This window comes from Suncus etruscus, chromosome 14, assembly GCF_024139225.1.
Source record: "Suncus etruscus isolate mSunEtr1 chromosome 14, mSunEtr1.pri.cur, whole genome shotgun sequence".
In the NCBI taxonomy this organism is placed as follows: domain Eukaryota; kingdom Metazoa; phylum Chordata; class Mammalia; order Eulipotyphla; family Soricidae; genus Suncus; species Suncus etruscus.
Genome location: NC_064861.1, coordinates 90,261,767 through 90,274,777, shown reverse-complemented (window position 1 = coordinate 90,274,777; position 13,011 = coordinate 90,261,767). Strand labels below are relative to the sequence as shown.

The 13,011-nt window shown below is 64.1% G+C and overlaps 1 protein-coding gene across 2 annotated transcripts; it reads left to right on the top strand.

The window, feature by feature from the left end:
- Nucleotides 1-834: 834 nt before the first annotated feature.
- Nucleotides 835-12,129, top strand: STRN4 (striatin 4). Of its 2 annotated transcripts, none has more exons than XM_049787246.1 (18): nt 835-1,116; nt 4,870-4,973; nt 5,165-5,238; nt 5,556-5,634; nt 6,279-6,476; nt 6,792-6,933; nt 8,026-8,185; nt 8,622-8,735; nt 8,981-9,075; nt 9,484-9,659; nt 9,756-9,803; nt 9,918-10,039; nt 10,148-10,318; nt 10,435-10,575; nt 10,669-10,767; nt 10,856-10,942; nt 11,209-11,418; nt 11,527-12,129. In XM_049787246.1, exons 1-17 carry the CDS (start codon nt 835-837, stop codon nt 11,376-11,378), a joined length of 2,262 nt encoding a protein of 753 aa, XP_049643203.1. In that variant the 3' UTR covers nt 11,379-11,418; nt 11,527-12,129. The 2 variants fall into 2 exon arrangements, with proteins under 2 accessions (XP_049643203.1, XP_049643202.1); XM_049787245.1 differs by having other exon boundaries at nt 8,960-9,075.
- The last annotated feature ends 882 nt before the right edge of the window (nt 12,130-13,011 follow it).

Genomic DNA, 13,011 nt, shown 5'->3' with positions numbered 1-13,011 from the left:
CCCTGGACTTGGCCTGGCCTGGTTTGGTTTCCCTGAGGATGGTTCAGGGCCTGGTAACCATAGCAACCCATTCCTCAGCAGAGCATCTCCAAAAAAGAAAGAAAAAAACCACCTGGCTGGTTTGGTCCACGGCCCTCCCCCTGGGAAAGAGGGAGATGGTAACCATGGCAATGCGGCTCGGCTGGGGGAGGGGGGGCAGAGAGAAAGAAAAGAGGGTTTCCCTTAGGATCCTTGGGGTGTGTGGGGTGGGGAGCCCCCTTTGTACCTGTGCTAGGTGAGAAGAATGCCATACATAGCAGCCAGTGAGGGGCGAGGCAGAAGGACCTGGGTTACCTTAGCCGCCTCCTCCTCCTGCTGCAGGGACACCGGTGGGTATTTTTTTTTGGGGGGGGGGGCGGGTTCGGTTCCACTTGGCCACAAAGAGGGAAGGGGGAGGTTCCAGGCTGAGAGGGTGGGAAGGGTTACCATGACAACCGACCCGCCGGGGAGGCGTAGATGAACTCTTCCCCACGCCCACCCCGCGATGATCGCCCGCCCACCCGCCCGTCCTCTCTCCCCGGGCCTGTCCGGGACTAGAGGAGGAGCCGGGTCCCGAACCCGGGGACGCAGAGGCCTTTGGCGCGCCGCTGCTCCGAGGTCCCGTGGGTGGACGGGTGGGCGGAGCGAGCCAAAGAGGGCGTGGTCACCCAACAGTCCCGCCCGGACCACGCCCACACAACAGGACACGCCCCCGGTCCGGCCGCGCGCGCACGCGCACTGGGGGCCGGCCCAAGGAGCGGCGCGTCCGCGCAGGCGCGCGAGGCTCAGCGGCGCGCGGGCCGGCCCGGGGCCTCCATGATGGAGGAGCGAGCGGCCGCCGCCGTCGCCGCCGCCGCCGCCGCCTCCTGCCGCCCGCTCGGCTCCGGCCCCACGGGGGCGGCCCCTGTCGCCGCCGCAGCCCCCGGCCCCGGCCCCGGCCCGGCCGCCAAGGGGGGCTCCGGCGGCGGGGGCAGCCCCGGCCCCCCGGCGGGCCCCGAGCCCCTGAGCCTGCCCGGCATCCTGCACTTCATCCAGCACGAGTGGGCGCGCTTCGAGGCCGAGAAGGCGCGCTGGGAGGCCGAGCGCGCCGAGCTGCAGGTGACGGCCCCGGCCCCGGCCCCGGCCCCCGACCCGGACCCCGCCCGCCCGCCGCGCTCGCTCACCGCCGCCATCTTGGCGCAATGGCCGCCGGGAAGTCGGGGGGCGGGGGCCGCGCGCCCCGACCCGGCCCGGCCCGGCCCGGTCCGGTCCGACCCATCGGGCCCGGCCCGGCCCGGCTTGGGGGTGCCCGGAGCGTCGGGGCCCGCGAGCGGCCGGCCTGCGAGTGAGCTCAGGCGCCCCGATCGCGGTCCCGGGCCCGGCCCCCGCCCCCGGCCCCCCTTGACAGCTGCTGCTGTTGGGGTCTGCCACACGCTTGCGTCCCGGCCCGCAGCACGGAGGGCACTTTGCTTTCGGGGCCCTGCCGGGTGGACGGCAGCCAGAGGAGGGATTTCGGGGTGCCAGGCCGAGGGACGGGGTGGTTTCCAACCCGCCCACCCCAGGGTGACAGCGCTTGGCTGCTTGCTTGCTTGCTTGCTGCTGCTCGGTACAAAAGGGAAAAGTTGGGGGAGGCCTTGGCAGGGGTGGCTGCCCGCTGTAGCAGCGGAGGGTGGGTGGGTCGGGGTCCCCGGGGTGCAAGGAAGCTTGAGAGCCCAAAGTCTACTTTTGGGGGAAAGCAAGTGGGGGTGTGTGTGAAGTAAGGGTATGTTAGGATACTCCCCCTCTCACGGGGGTATGCGGGTTCGGGCCCCCACTTAGGCTGCAGATTAGGGAATCTGGGATGGGGACAGTGAGGGGGAGTCTGTGGGATCTGGGGGTGACATTGGTACAAGAGGAGGCTGCATGAGTAGGTGTCTTGGCAGGCACGTTTGTGGGGAGCATCTGGGGATCGGGGGTGCGCCCCCCGGGGTGATGCTGGGAAGAGCCTCTGCGAGACTCTGCTCCAGGTTGGGTGACCTTGCTTGACTCCTGGGGGTACCTGAGGAGAGTGAGCCTCAGTGCCCCCGGGGCAGGGGTCTATGAGGGGTCCCCAAGGTGGGGTGGGAGCAGAAGTTGGGACTCCTGCTTCTGCAAGCCCACTTCCCCCCTCCCCTTCTGGCTTAGGGGAGGAATCGGTTCTTGGGACGAATAAGGAAAGCGCCCCCCCCCCCCATTCTCCCACGCCTATTCCTGGGCTGGTGGGCGAGCACCCTTATGTAAGCGCCCCTCTTTGCTTCTGGGGCCCTCTCCCAGATTCTCTGTCAGTCAACTCCTGCGATGCCCAAGTCTTTGTCCTTGTCCTCCTCAGCACCCGGGTGGCGGCACAGTTTATTGAGGAGTTGTTACGTGCTTGGGGCACTAAGGGGCCTTGGATGCCAGGTAGTGTTCAGTTCTGGCCACGTTCTGGAATGGGGAGCTGTCCCCTGTTCCCCCCTTCTGAATAACCAAAGAGGTTGATGTGGAGGCCACGGGTGGAGGGAGCAGTAATTCTAGGGGTCGCCCTTGGGGTCAGGGGTGCTGTGGACGTGGGCACACCCCCGCTGACACCCAGTGCTGGTGAGATACCGGTCTAGGAAGTAGCATACTGGGTTCATCCAGGCTGTCACCAGATTAGTTTGGGGAGCGTTTCTTCTTTTAGCTGTGCTGGGAATCAAACCCAGGGTCTCTGCTTGCAAGAAAGGTGTCTTCTCACCTGGGCTCGGATCATCACACAGGTCCCCACTATGGCCACCACACAGCCTTCCCCTGCGGCCTACCCCTCTGAGACAGAGCATGAGAGTCCCCCGCCCCCGCTGCATCCCGTCCCCCCCCCCCCCCCCTTTAGCCCTTGGAGAGCTGGATGGACTCTGCTGATACTGACTCCAACCCTGTGACCTCAGCTTGTCTTTTCCTGGGAGTGACTTTCCGGTTCCCGGGTACTGGGTCAGCGGCTCTTTCCTCCTGCCCGAAAGTGTGGGAGTGAGAGGGGACAGTGTCCCTTGGGGACTCTTGGTCCTTTTCCCCCATACGCCCCCTCCAGGATCCTCTTGCCAGTGTTGAGTGCTCACGACGGGTGTCCGGGCCCTCTCCCAGCTGCCCAGAGCACTTGTTGCCCTCTGAGAAGCCCTTTCCAGAAGTCTGTGCTGTGGAGGGGCCACAGGGTTGGGGGGGGGGCCCTCTCATGCCCAGGCGCCCCAGGGTTTTTCATCAGGAAGGGATGCAGGAGGCGCTCCCTGTCCTGGGTGAGAGCAGAGGCTGATGGTGGCTTGGGCTGTACCAGGACCCCCAGTTTACACTCCCCGCCGAAGCAGCTTTCTGCCCAAGCTTTGCTCTGGCCTGTCTGTCACCCAGGGATGCAGCTTTTCCGAGAGCCGCCCAAACCTAGACTGGCTGGGAGGTTCTGGTGGATTCTCTGTCCCTGGGTTTGGGGACCTGGCCAGGAGGCAGCCAGCATTGGAGGCGGGAGTTAAGAAGCAGGTCAGTGTCAGTTTCAGGGGGTCCTGGAATTGGTCCCTACTGTGTTCACCCTGCAGACATTTCCAGGCCAGAGAGGAGGCCCCAAAGACCATTTCTCGTGCACGGTGGGATCTGGGAGGGATTTCTTGGGGCCAGACGCATCTCTGGGCTGTCAGAATGCTGTCCCACACCTTCAAGGCAGAGGGTCCCCTCCCGGCCGCCAGCCTCACCTGGGCTCTGGGGTGTATATGGGGGAGCCTTCCAGGCACGTGGCGCCGAGCTTGGGAGGGGGTGGGTGCCAGATGGGCCCTCGGGGGAACAGCCGGAGGGGAGGCAGCTGCGGCTCCCCACTGTGTAAGTTTGGGGCCTGGCTCCAGGAGTGGCTGCAATGTGGGTGTGAGGCCACCTCTGCTTTCCTCTGTGCGGGGTCCACAGATGGACACCTTGAGCCCCAGTGTCTGCTTGCTCCTCCTCCTCAGGGGATATGGGGTGCAGTGGGGCTGGGAATCCATCATGGGTGCAGGAAGGAAAGTCAGGACCCCCCCTTCCTCCACACTCCAGGATTACGCAGCTGCCATCCCAGCCAGTGTGCATTGGGGTGTCTGCCTTCAGCTCTGCTCCCCACGTTGAAACTGGAATTCTGGTTACCTCAGTGCTCTGGACTGCATCTCCCCTTGGCTTAGACCTTTCAGCACCTCCCTCCCCTGTGCTCAGCACTGCTCCCTGCAGCCTGGGAGACCCCCACAACCTCCTGTAGTCAGCATAGCCGGGGCAACCTGCGGCAGGGCCAGGGCCCTGGGTTTCCTCATGGTGGCTGCCAGGCTGTTGGCACAGTCCCTCCTCAGGCCTAGGTTGATGACTGAAACCCGGGGTGTCTTCCTGGGCGAGCTGCTTTTTGTTTTGTTTTGGGGCCATCCCTGGTGGCCCTCGAGTTACTCCTGGCTCTGTGGTCAGGAATTGCTCCTGGCAGGCTTGGGGGATCATATGGGATGCTGGGATTGAACCTGGGTTGGTCTCGGGTTGGCTGCATGCAAGGCTGAGGCAATACCAACTGTGCTGTCAATCTGGCCCTCCTGGGTGAGCTACTGCCTGGAAGCAGGGGATGGGATTGGGATTGCAGGGCAGAGGCAGCAGGGATGGACCGTCTGGGAACTGGATCCGGGAAGATGGGGAAAGCTGTAGCCAAAGACTGCCCTGAGCAACAGAGGGGGACCCACACCTGTAGGCCTGGGAGTCTGAGGAGGTGGGGTAGCCACTTGCCCGCCCACTGCACCCTGAGCTCCAGAAGGAGCTCCAGAAGTCACTCCCAGGGATCCGGCTCAGGGCTGCTGTCCTTTCGCAGGCTGGCTAGCCTGAGCCTGCGCCCAAGTCTGAGCCCTTTTCTTGTCTCCTGCCCAGGCTCAGGTCGCCTTCCTGCAGGGGGAGCGGAAGGGCCAGGAGAACCTCAAGACAGACCTGGTGAGGCGGATCAAGATGCTGGAGTATGCGTTGAAGCAGGAGAGGTGGGTGCGAGGCGTGGGGGTGTTGGAGTGAGTGAGGGGGGTCCAGACCAGCACGAGCTACTCTGCGTCAGGGCCCCGTGACCCCTGTGGCCTTAGTGCCCTCCCTCAGGGTGGCATCGCAGTGGGGGGATCTGGGCTGAGTGCTGGCCACGTCCACCCTCCTGACATCCCCTTATCCCCTGCTCTTTCAGGGCCAAATATCATAAGCTGAAGTTTGGGACCGACCTGAACCAGGGGGAGAAGAAGCCAGAGCCGTCGGAGCCAGGTGCCCCCCTCCCACTAGCCCTGGGAACGGGGGTGTGTGTGTGGGGGGGGGTTCTGCCCAGGTCCCTTTTTCCGGGAGGCGGTTGGGCGGCTTCAACCAGGGCCATCAAGGAACCTGAGCGCTTGCTCTTGGGGAGCAGGGTATTGGGGTCAGGATGCGGTGGCCACTGACTGTCTGAGTGGTTGCTGCTAGATCAGGGAATGGAGAGTAGGGCCCAGGGGTGAGGGGTTAGCGTCAGCCCACCTGAGCAGCCAGGCAGGTCTGGGGGAGGCCGCAGGGAAGGTCCCACACTGAGCCCTATCCCCTCACCCCCGCAGTGTCCAATGGCCCCGTGGAGTCGGTCACTCTGGAAAACACCCCGCTGGTGTGGAAGGAGGGCCGGCAGCTCCTGCGACAGTGAGTGGGGAGATGGGACCCTGGACGTTCCCTGCCCCCTGCTCCTAAGGGCCTGTGTGTCAAGGAAGGGCGTGCTGAAGTACGGGAAGCTTCCAGAAAGATGCGACAGCCCCCTCCTTCGGGTTCCCGGGCCCCTGGAACTTTCTGGCACCTGCTGTTGGTGTCGCCAGAGACTTGGCCTGCGGGGGTGTGGGGTGTCCTTGCCCAGAGGGGGTCCCAGGCAGCGGCTCGTCTGTCGGTGATGCTGATCTCAGGGCCATCCTATACCCCGGACAGTCAGTCACATCTTGGTTTTGGTCTGGGATCACACCTGATGGTGGTCGGGTCCTGGCCCAGTGCTCCTGGGGTGCTCCTCTCTGTCAGCCGCCTTCTTGGCCCTGATCCTGACACTGGTCCAAATGAGCGGCTGAGGGCTAGCAGCGGCTCTGTCCTCAGCGATGTCTCCAGTATTGCTGGGAGTGACCCAAGCACCCCCAGGGATGCCCCTGAAGCCCCACATAAACCACATATTAGCACTTGAAGCGACAACACTTTCTGTCCTTGGCCCTGGCCCATCCCTGTGCAGGAAGAGTCTGGAAACTGAAACGGGGTGTGGGGCGTGCTCAGCAGTGGGAGGTGGTTTGACTATGCCCTGTCTCCGGCAGATACCTGGAAGAGGTGGGCTACACCGATACCATCCTGGACATGCGCTCCAAGCGTGTACGATCCCTCCTGGGCCGTGCCCCAGAGCTCAATGGCACGGCTGAGCCCAGCGAGGGGGCCCCCAGACCCACACCGGGCCCCGGTGCGCTCAGCGGTGGGGAATCTCTGCTGGTGAAGCAGATTGAGGAGCAGATCAAGAGGTAAGGCCCTTTCCCAGCGCCCCATCTGCTCCCGCCTGCTAAGGAGGGTGCGTGCATGCTGGGCGGTCCTTACCAGGAGGGTCTCAGGCTGATGAAGAGTTTGGGCTTGCCCGAGTTGTGGGGAGCCTGTGATTTATAGCTGGGTGAGAGAGAGGGGCCCATTCAGGCAGGTGGGCAGCGGGGTCTCACCCTCCTGTGAAGGGGTTGAGTGGGGAGCCCCGAGTCCCCCTCTCCTTCCTCAGCGCCGGGCACTGGGGAGTCAGGCCTAAGCCAGCAGGGACAACTCTTGACGCCCGTCCCCGTCCTCGTGGGCAGGAACGCAGCGGGCAAGGACGGCAGGGAGCGCCGGGCTGGCTCGGTGCTGGAGCAGGTCCCCTTCCTGCAGAACTGCGAGGATGAGGACAGTGACGACGACGACGAGCTGGACAGTGGACAGCACAAGAAAGCGCGTGGGAAGGTGGGCCTGCCCGTCCGGCCTCCGCCTCTGGGAATTTCCCGCCCCTCTTGCTTGCTAGGCTGCGGGCTTCTCGCTGTGTCAGGCTGGGTGTCTGCTGTCTGCGGGGCTCCATGCCATAGAGCTTTAGGGGCTCCAGCTGGAGGCAGGGCCACCCGGGCCCGGCTGCAGCTTCCTGCACAGGAGCCTGGTGTCTGTGGGATGCTTGGTGCTGGAGCTCCCACATGCAGGAATGGTCTCAGCCCTGAGGCCCCTCTCTTGATGTCCCCCAGTCCCAACTTGGGGTGCACTGCTGGGCTTTATCATTGGGGTTGGCCTGTGAGGTGGTATTCAGCCTGGCAATTGGGAGGGACAGGGGGACTCTTACTCCTTGGTTCCTGCTTGCTGGGTGCTTGATGCCTGGGTGGTGTTGCTTGCAGGAGGTATTGCAAAAATGTTCTTACTATTGCTACTGTTAAAAGTAGCACTGCCTGGGGCCGTAGAGATAGCAGGGAGGTAAGGCATTTGCCTTTCATGCAGGAGGTCATCGGTTGGAATCCCGGAGCCCCTTATGGTCCCCCGTACCTGCCAGGAGCAATTTCTGAACCTGGAGCTAGGAATAACTCCTGAGCACTGCCGGGTGTGACCCAAAAACCACACATACACACAAAAAAAAGTAGCGCTGCCTGTTACTTGAGAGCAGAGATGCAGCCTTCTTGGAGGGGACGAGGAAAGGGGGCGGCCCCAGCCATCCTACACCCTCAGAGCCAGGCACCTGGGCAAAGCCAGGCCTTAGTTTGCTCACCTCCTGTGGGAACGGGATGCTCAGGGCAGGTAGGAGCCACTTCCTGACTGCGTGCATGTTCACGCCCAGCAGCCCAGTTTGGGCTCCTTTCCAGCTCGGACTTTCCTTCCTGAAAAGCCTGGCTGGGAAGCAGGGATCCCTTGTTTGGGGGGTGCGCCTCTGGGAAGGTGCAGTCCCAGAAGTCTCCAGCAGGGGGCCACATTAGGCTTCCCATGGGGGAGGAGCCCACAGGGAACACCGGTGTGTGTTCTTGTAGGTGCCGGGTCCTGTCAGAGCCCCTCACCTCACTGGCCATTTTCTTTGTGCCCCAGCTGCCGTCCAAGGCCTTAGGGCCCGAGATGGAGGACGAAGACGAGGAGGATGACTCGGAGGACGCCATCAACGAGTTCGACTTCCTGGGCTCCGGGGAGGATGGCGATGGCTCAACAGACCCACGGCGCTGCACTGGGGATGGGGCCCCCCACGAGCTGGGTGAGCGAGGGGTGGTCTCTGGATGCTGTTACTCCGCCCTCTGCCTGCAGCTGCTTCCTGCCCAAGCCCCGCCGGACAGAGACACTTCCTGAGCTGAGTGGCCGGAGCCTGCCAGGCCAGCTCTGTCCCTGCCCTGGGGATCCCAAGAGACTTGAGGGCCGCCCCTTTTCCTGCAGCCGGACTGCCAGGCTTGCAAGAAGCTCGCACAGCGCCTGCTGGGCCGATGGGGGGGGCAGGATGAAGGCGGTGGGGGGGCTCTTCCTCCAGCCCCCCACATAGAGCTGTGAGGCTTTGGTCACGTGGGCAGCTGGGGCCCATGGCCCTGGCAGGGCAGCAACTTGCAGCCCCTCGAGCCTCACTGAGCCCCCAGTTTGGGGCAGGTGGGTCCAGCTCACAGCAGCTCACTCCCCGCCCACCTTGGGCCTTGTCGCCGCAGAGAGCCGGCGGGTCAAACTGCAGGGGATTCTGGCTGACCTTCGGGATGTGGATGGGCTGCCCCCCAAAGTGACCGGCCCGCCTCCTGGCACACCCCAGCCCCGGCCGCACGAAGGTAGGAGCCCCCCAGACCGCAGCCTCCCTGTCTTGCCTGAGTCCTCGTGTCTGTCTGTCTCTGCTGCCCTGTCTGGCCCGCCCTACTGTCCGTCCGTCCCTCTGTCTCTCCCCGTCTTTCTCTCTCTCCCTCCGGCTGAGAATCCTGATCTTGTCCTCTCCTGTACCCCTTTTTCTCTCCTCACCTTCCCTTCCACCTTGGCGCCCCCTCCCGTACCCCACCAGGGTCCTTTGGCTTCTCCTCAGACGTTTTCATCATGGACACTATCGGGGGCGGGGAGGTGAGCCTGGGGGATTTGGCCGATCTGACTGTCACCAACGACAACGACCTCAGCTGTGACGTAAGTCCTCAGGGTGTCTTGAGACTCCCCATGTTTCCTTCCCGCTCACTCACGCCTCCCACTGAGTGGAGGTGCCGGCCACCAGGGGTCACCCTTGCCTGCCTGGCTCTGCTGTTGGGGGACTGTGCCTCATACCCCCTTTTGCTAGGGCTGGGTGGGACTTTCTCCCCCCCATCAACCCCTCACGCGCTACTTAAGTCCAAGGTACTATGTGCTGAATCCCAGCCCTCACACAAACTGGCTCTGGGCCCCCCACCCCTCCTGTGGTCCTGCCCCTTCTTATCCAGAACCTCCCCCTTCCCACCAGGGGCCACCCCTTGGGGTCCCTGAGAGGTGTGGAAGCAGGGGTGTGGGGATGGCGATGGGCACCTTCGAGACAGACAGACCCTCAGGAGCCCGCTCCCCCAGCTCTCCGACAGCAAAGATGCCTTCAAGAAGACCTGGAACCCCAAGTTCACGCTCCGCTCACACTACGACGGCATCCGCTCGCTGGCCTTCCACCACAGCCAGTCGGCGCTGCTCACCGCCTCTGAGGATGGCACGCTGAAGCTCTGGAACCTGCAGAAGGCTGCCTCGGCCAAGAAGTGAGGGGGGCACGGCCAGGGGGGCTGGGGCTGCCCATAGCCAGGAAGTGGAGTCAGGGGTGTAGGCCTGATGACCATCTCCCTCCCACCCCGCAGGAACGCTGCGTTGGACGTGGAACCCATCCACGCCTTTCGGGCTCACAGGTAAGGAAGGGACCGTCTTGGGCCCCAGGGTCCTCGATGATTTCCCCGGCTCCAGGTTCTGGACCCTGTCAGTCTGGTTGAAGGCAGGTGCACAGCTCTTCCTTTCCCCCTTAGGGGCCCGGTGCTGGCCGTGACCATGGGCCCCGGCAGCGAGTGCTGCTTCAGCGGGGGCGCCGATGCCTGCATCCGCAGCTGGAAGGTCCCCGATCTCAACATGGACCCTTATGATGGCTACGGTGAGTAAGCAAGCGAGAGCTGGCCCTTAGCCCAGCATATGGCCTCTGTAGCAGGCTGCTGGGGATCCCCGTGCTGGCAGCGGTGGTAAACAAATTGACTCCTCGCAGATCCCAGTGTGCTGAGCCATGTCCTGGAGGGCCACAGCGATGCGGTGTGGGGCCTGGCCTTCAGTGGCGTGGCCCAGCGCCTGGCCTCCTGCTCGGCCGACGGCACCGTCCGCATCTGGGACCCCAGCGGCCGTGGCCCTGCCTGCCTCTGCACCTTCCCCGCGGCCAGTGGTGAGTAAGCGGTCCTGCCACCCAGGACACACACCCTCCAGGACTGACAAAAGGGGGTTGGTGGGGCCCGGCTTGGCTCCCCAGGTCCATCCCCAGCCTCGGTCCATCTCGCCCAGAGCACGGCACCCCCACCTCCGTGGCCTTCACCAGCACCCAGCCTGCCCACGTGGTGGCGTCCTTCCGCTCCGGTGACACCGTCCTCTATGACCTGGAGGCCGCCAGTGCCCTCCTGACGCTCGAGTCACGTGGGAGCAGTGGTAAGGGGCGTGAGATGCGGGGACCCAACACACAGGCGAGTGCCTCTGCCTACCTCTGGGGCTGCCTCTGATCTGACCTGCCCCCACTCCCAGGCCCAATGCAGATCAACCAGGTAGTGAGTCACCCCAGTGAGCCCCTCACCATCACCGCCCATGACGACAGAGGCATCCGCTTCCTGGACAACCGGACAGGTGAGCCCTACCCACCCCACCCCCCCGCGTGCTTCCTAGACAGTGTGACATGAGCCCTCGCGCCCACATTGAGCCCTCCTGTCCCCAGGGAAAGCCGTGCACTCCATGGTGGCCCACCTGGATGCTGTCACCTGCCTGGCTGTGGACCCCAACGGCATGTTTCTGCTGTCGGGAAGTAAGTGGGTTTGGGGCAGCAGTGATAGCGGGAACTCTCCTCTCTAGGCTTGACCTGTTCGTCCAGCCACCCCCACTTCTGTCCATCCAGCCCCTCCCCTCCCTTGGGCCTACCCAGGGCTTCCGCATGGCCACTTCGGGCCAGGGTTGGGACACAGGACTGCATCCATAGGACAAGCAGGGGGAGCCTGCAGTAGCGGGATTCCTCCACATTGCTCGGGGCCCTGTACCCCTCTTTCCTGACCCACACGATGGCCTGTCCCGCAGGTCACGACTGCTCACTGCGCCTATGGAGCCTAGACAACAAGACGTGCGTGCAGGAGATCACGGCACACCGCAAGAAGCACGAAGAGGCCATCCACGCCGTGGCCTGCCACCCCAGCAAGGCGCTCATTGCCAGCGCCGGCGCCGATGCCCTGGCCAAGGTCTTCATCTGATGCCCATGGCCCTGCCCTGGCGCCGGGCAGGGGGCCGGAGGTGAGGGCACCAACACACCTGCTGGGGGTCCCATTCCACTGATGCCCGGTCCCCTCGCTGCCTGGAAGAAGCGGTGTGGCCTCCCTTCCCTTCCCCTTTGTCTCCCAGGTGACTCCTGCCTTACTCCTGCTGGCCTGGGCCTGGAGGTGCTACGGACCCATCCTCCCTCAGGAGGCCCTCCTGGATGCCTGCCTTCCCCAACATGCGGCCTGGGGTATCAACACCTCCGGAGAGCCCACCAGGATGACCCCTGGGAGTTTCTTCTCTACCAGATCCTTGGCTCCCGGACCCTGAGCTGCTTTCTCTGGGGGCAGCACAGCCAAGCCAAGGCTGGGTGTCCTTGGGATCACTCTACTTTTCCAAGACGCCAGAAGGTGCCAGTTTCTCTTTGAACCCAACTCTTCTCCATCCTCTTGAACTTGGGTGGGAACTGGGCTGGGCAGAGCCCCAGACCCCTTGCTCGGGGCCCCCTGGGGAGCCATGGAACCAGCCTGGCCTCCCTCCAGGTCCTTCTAGGGTGGCCTGGCTACAGCAGCCCCTCCCCGCGGCCCCTCCACACTACTGGGCACCCCCAGGGCCCGCAGCTGCTGGGGAACAGACACTGCCCTGGGGGGTGCCCCCACCTCCCCTCACTCTGGGGCATGGTGGGTGGAGTGGGGTTCCCCCCCGACTCCCTGTATATCTGTATAAATAAACGGGATTTTAATGGAGCCCCCCATGTTATCACTGTGTGATAGTCTGCCCCCCCACCCCTCTACTCTGCCTCTATTTATTTCACTCTTCTGGGGTCTCACCCTGTGCCTCGGGCCCCATCCTGGTTCCTGTTTATAAGCCCACCCCCCCACCCCCCCGACTGTCCGTGAACCCTGTCTCAATAAACCCTTTGGAGTAAGCTGTAGCCGTGCTGATTGGGGGGCCACAAAAGATGTGGTGGGGAGGCCTGTGGGAGGGTGAGGGAGTCTGGCGGGTGTGGGTGGGAGGCGGAAGTGGGGGCACAGGACCGAATCTCCTGTCCCTCATGCCGTCCTGTGGCTCTTCCCCGGGGACTGCCCCACCCACAGGGGCTAGATGTGACAGGGCACATGGATGTCCTGTGGTGGGGGCCATGGGGATGCCCGCAGTTGTCCAGAAGCAGGTGGAGGTGCTGCGTGTCCCAGGGCCTGTCCACTTCTCCCCAACATCCCTTACACCCCCATAATGCTCAGAGCCCAGAACAGAGCCGGGCTGGCATGGGAGGCGCCTCACTGTGGTGTCCACCTGGGGCAAGGTGTGGGGGCCCGTTGGCAAGGTGAGCCGGGGGGGGGGGGGTGACACCTGGCCGGCTCCCCGCGTCCCTTCAGCCCTAGCCCTGGCTCTGAGCGCCTCCCAGGTGGGGTTTGGGTTTCTCGGCCTCACACTTCCTCCCAGCGGCAGCCCCCGGATGTGGTGACAATTGTCACTGTACCAACCGCAGTGCTGCCGGGCCGGGGCTGGGCCTCTGCAGGGTCCCTGGGGGCTTCTGTGTGGGAAGTGGATGGTGGCCGGCCCCTCACTTCAGTCAATGGGGGGTCAAGTCCTGCACCCCAACCAGGAGAGGAGTGGAGATCGGCCTGG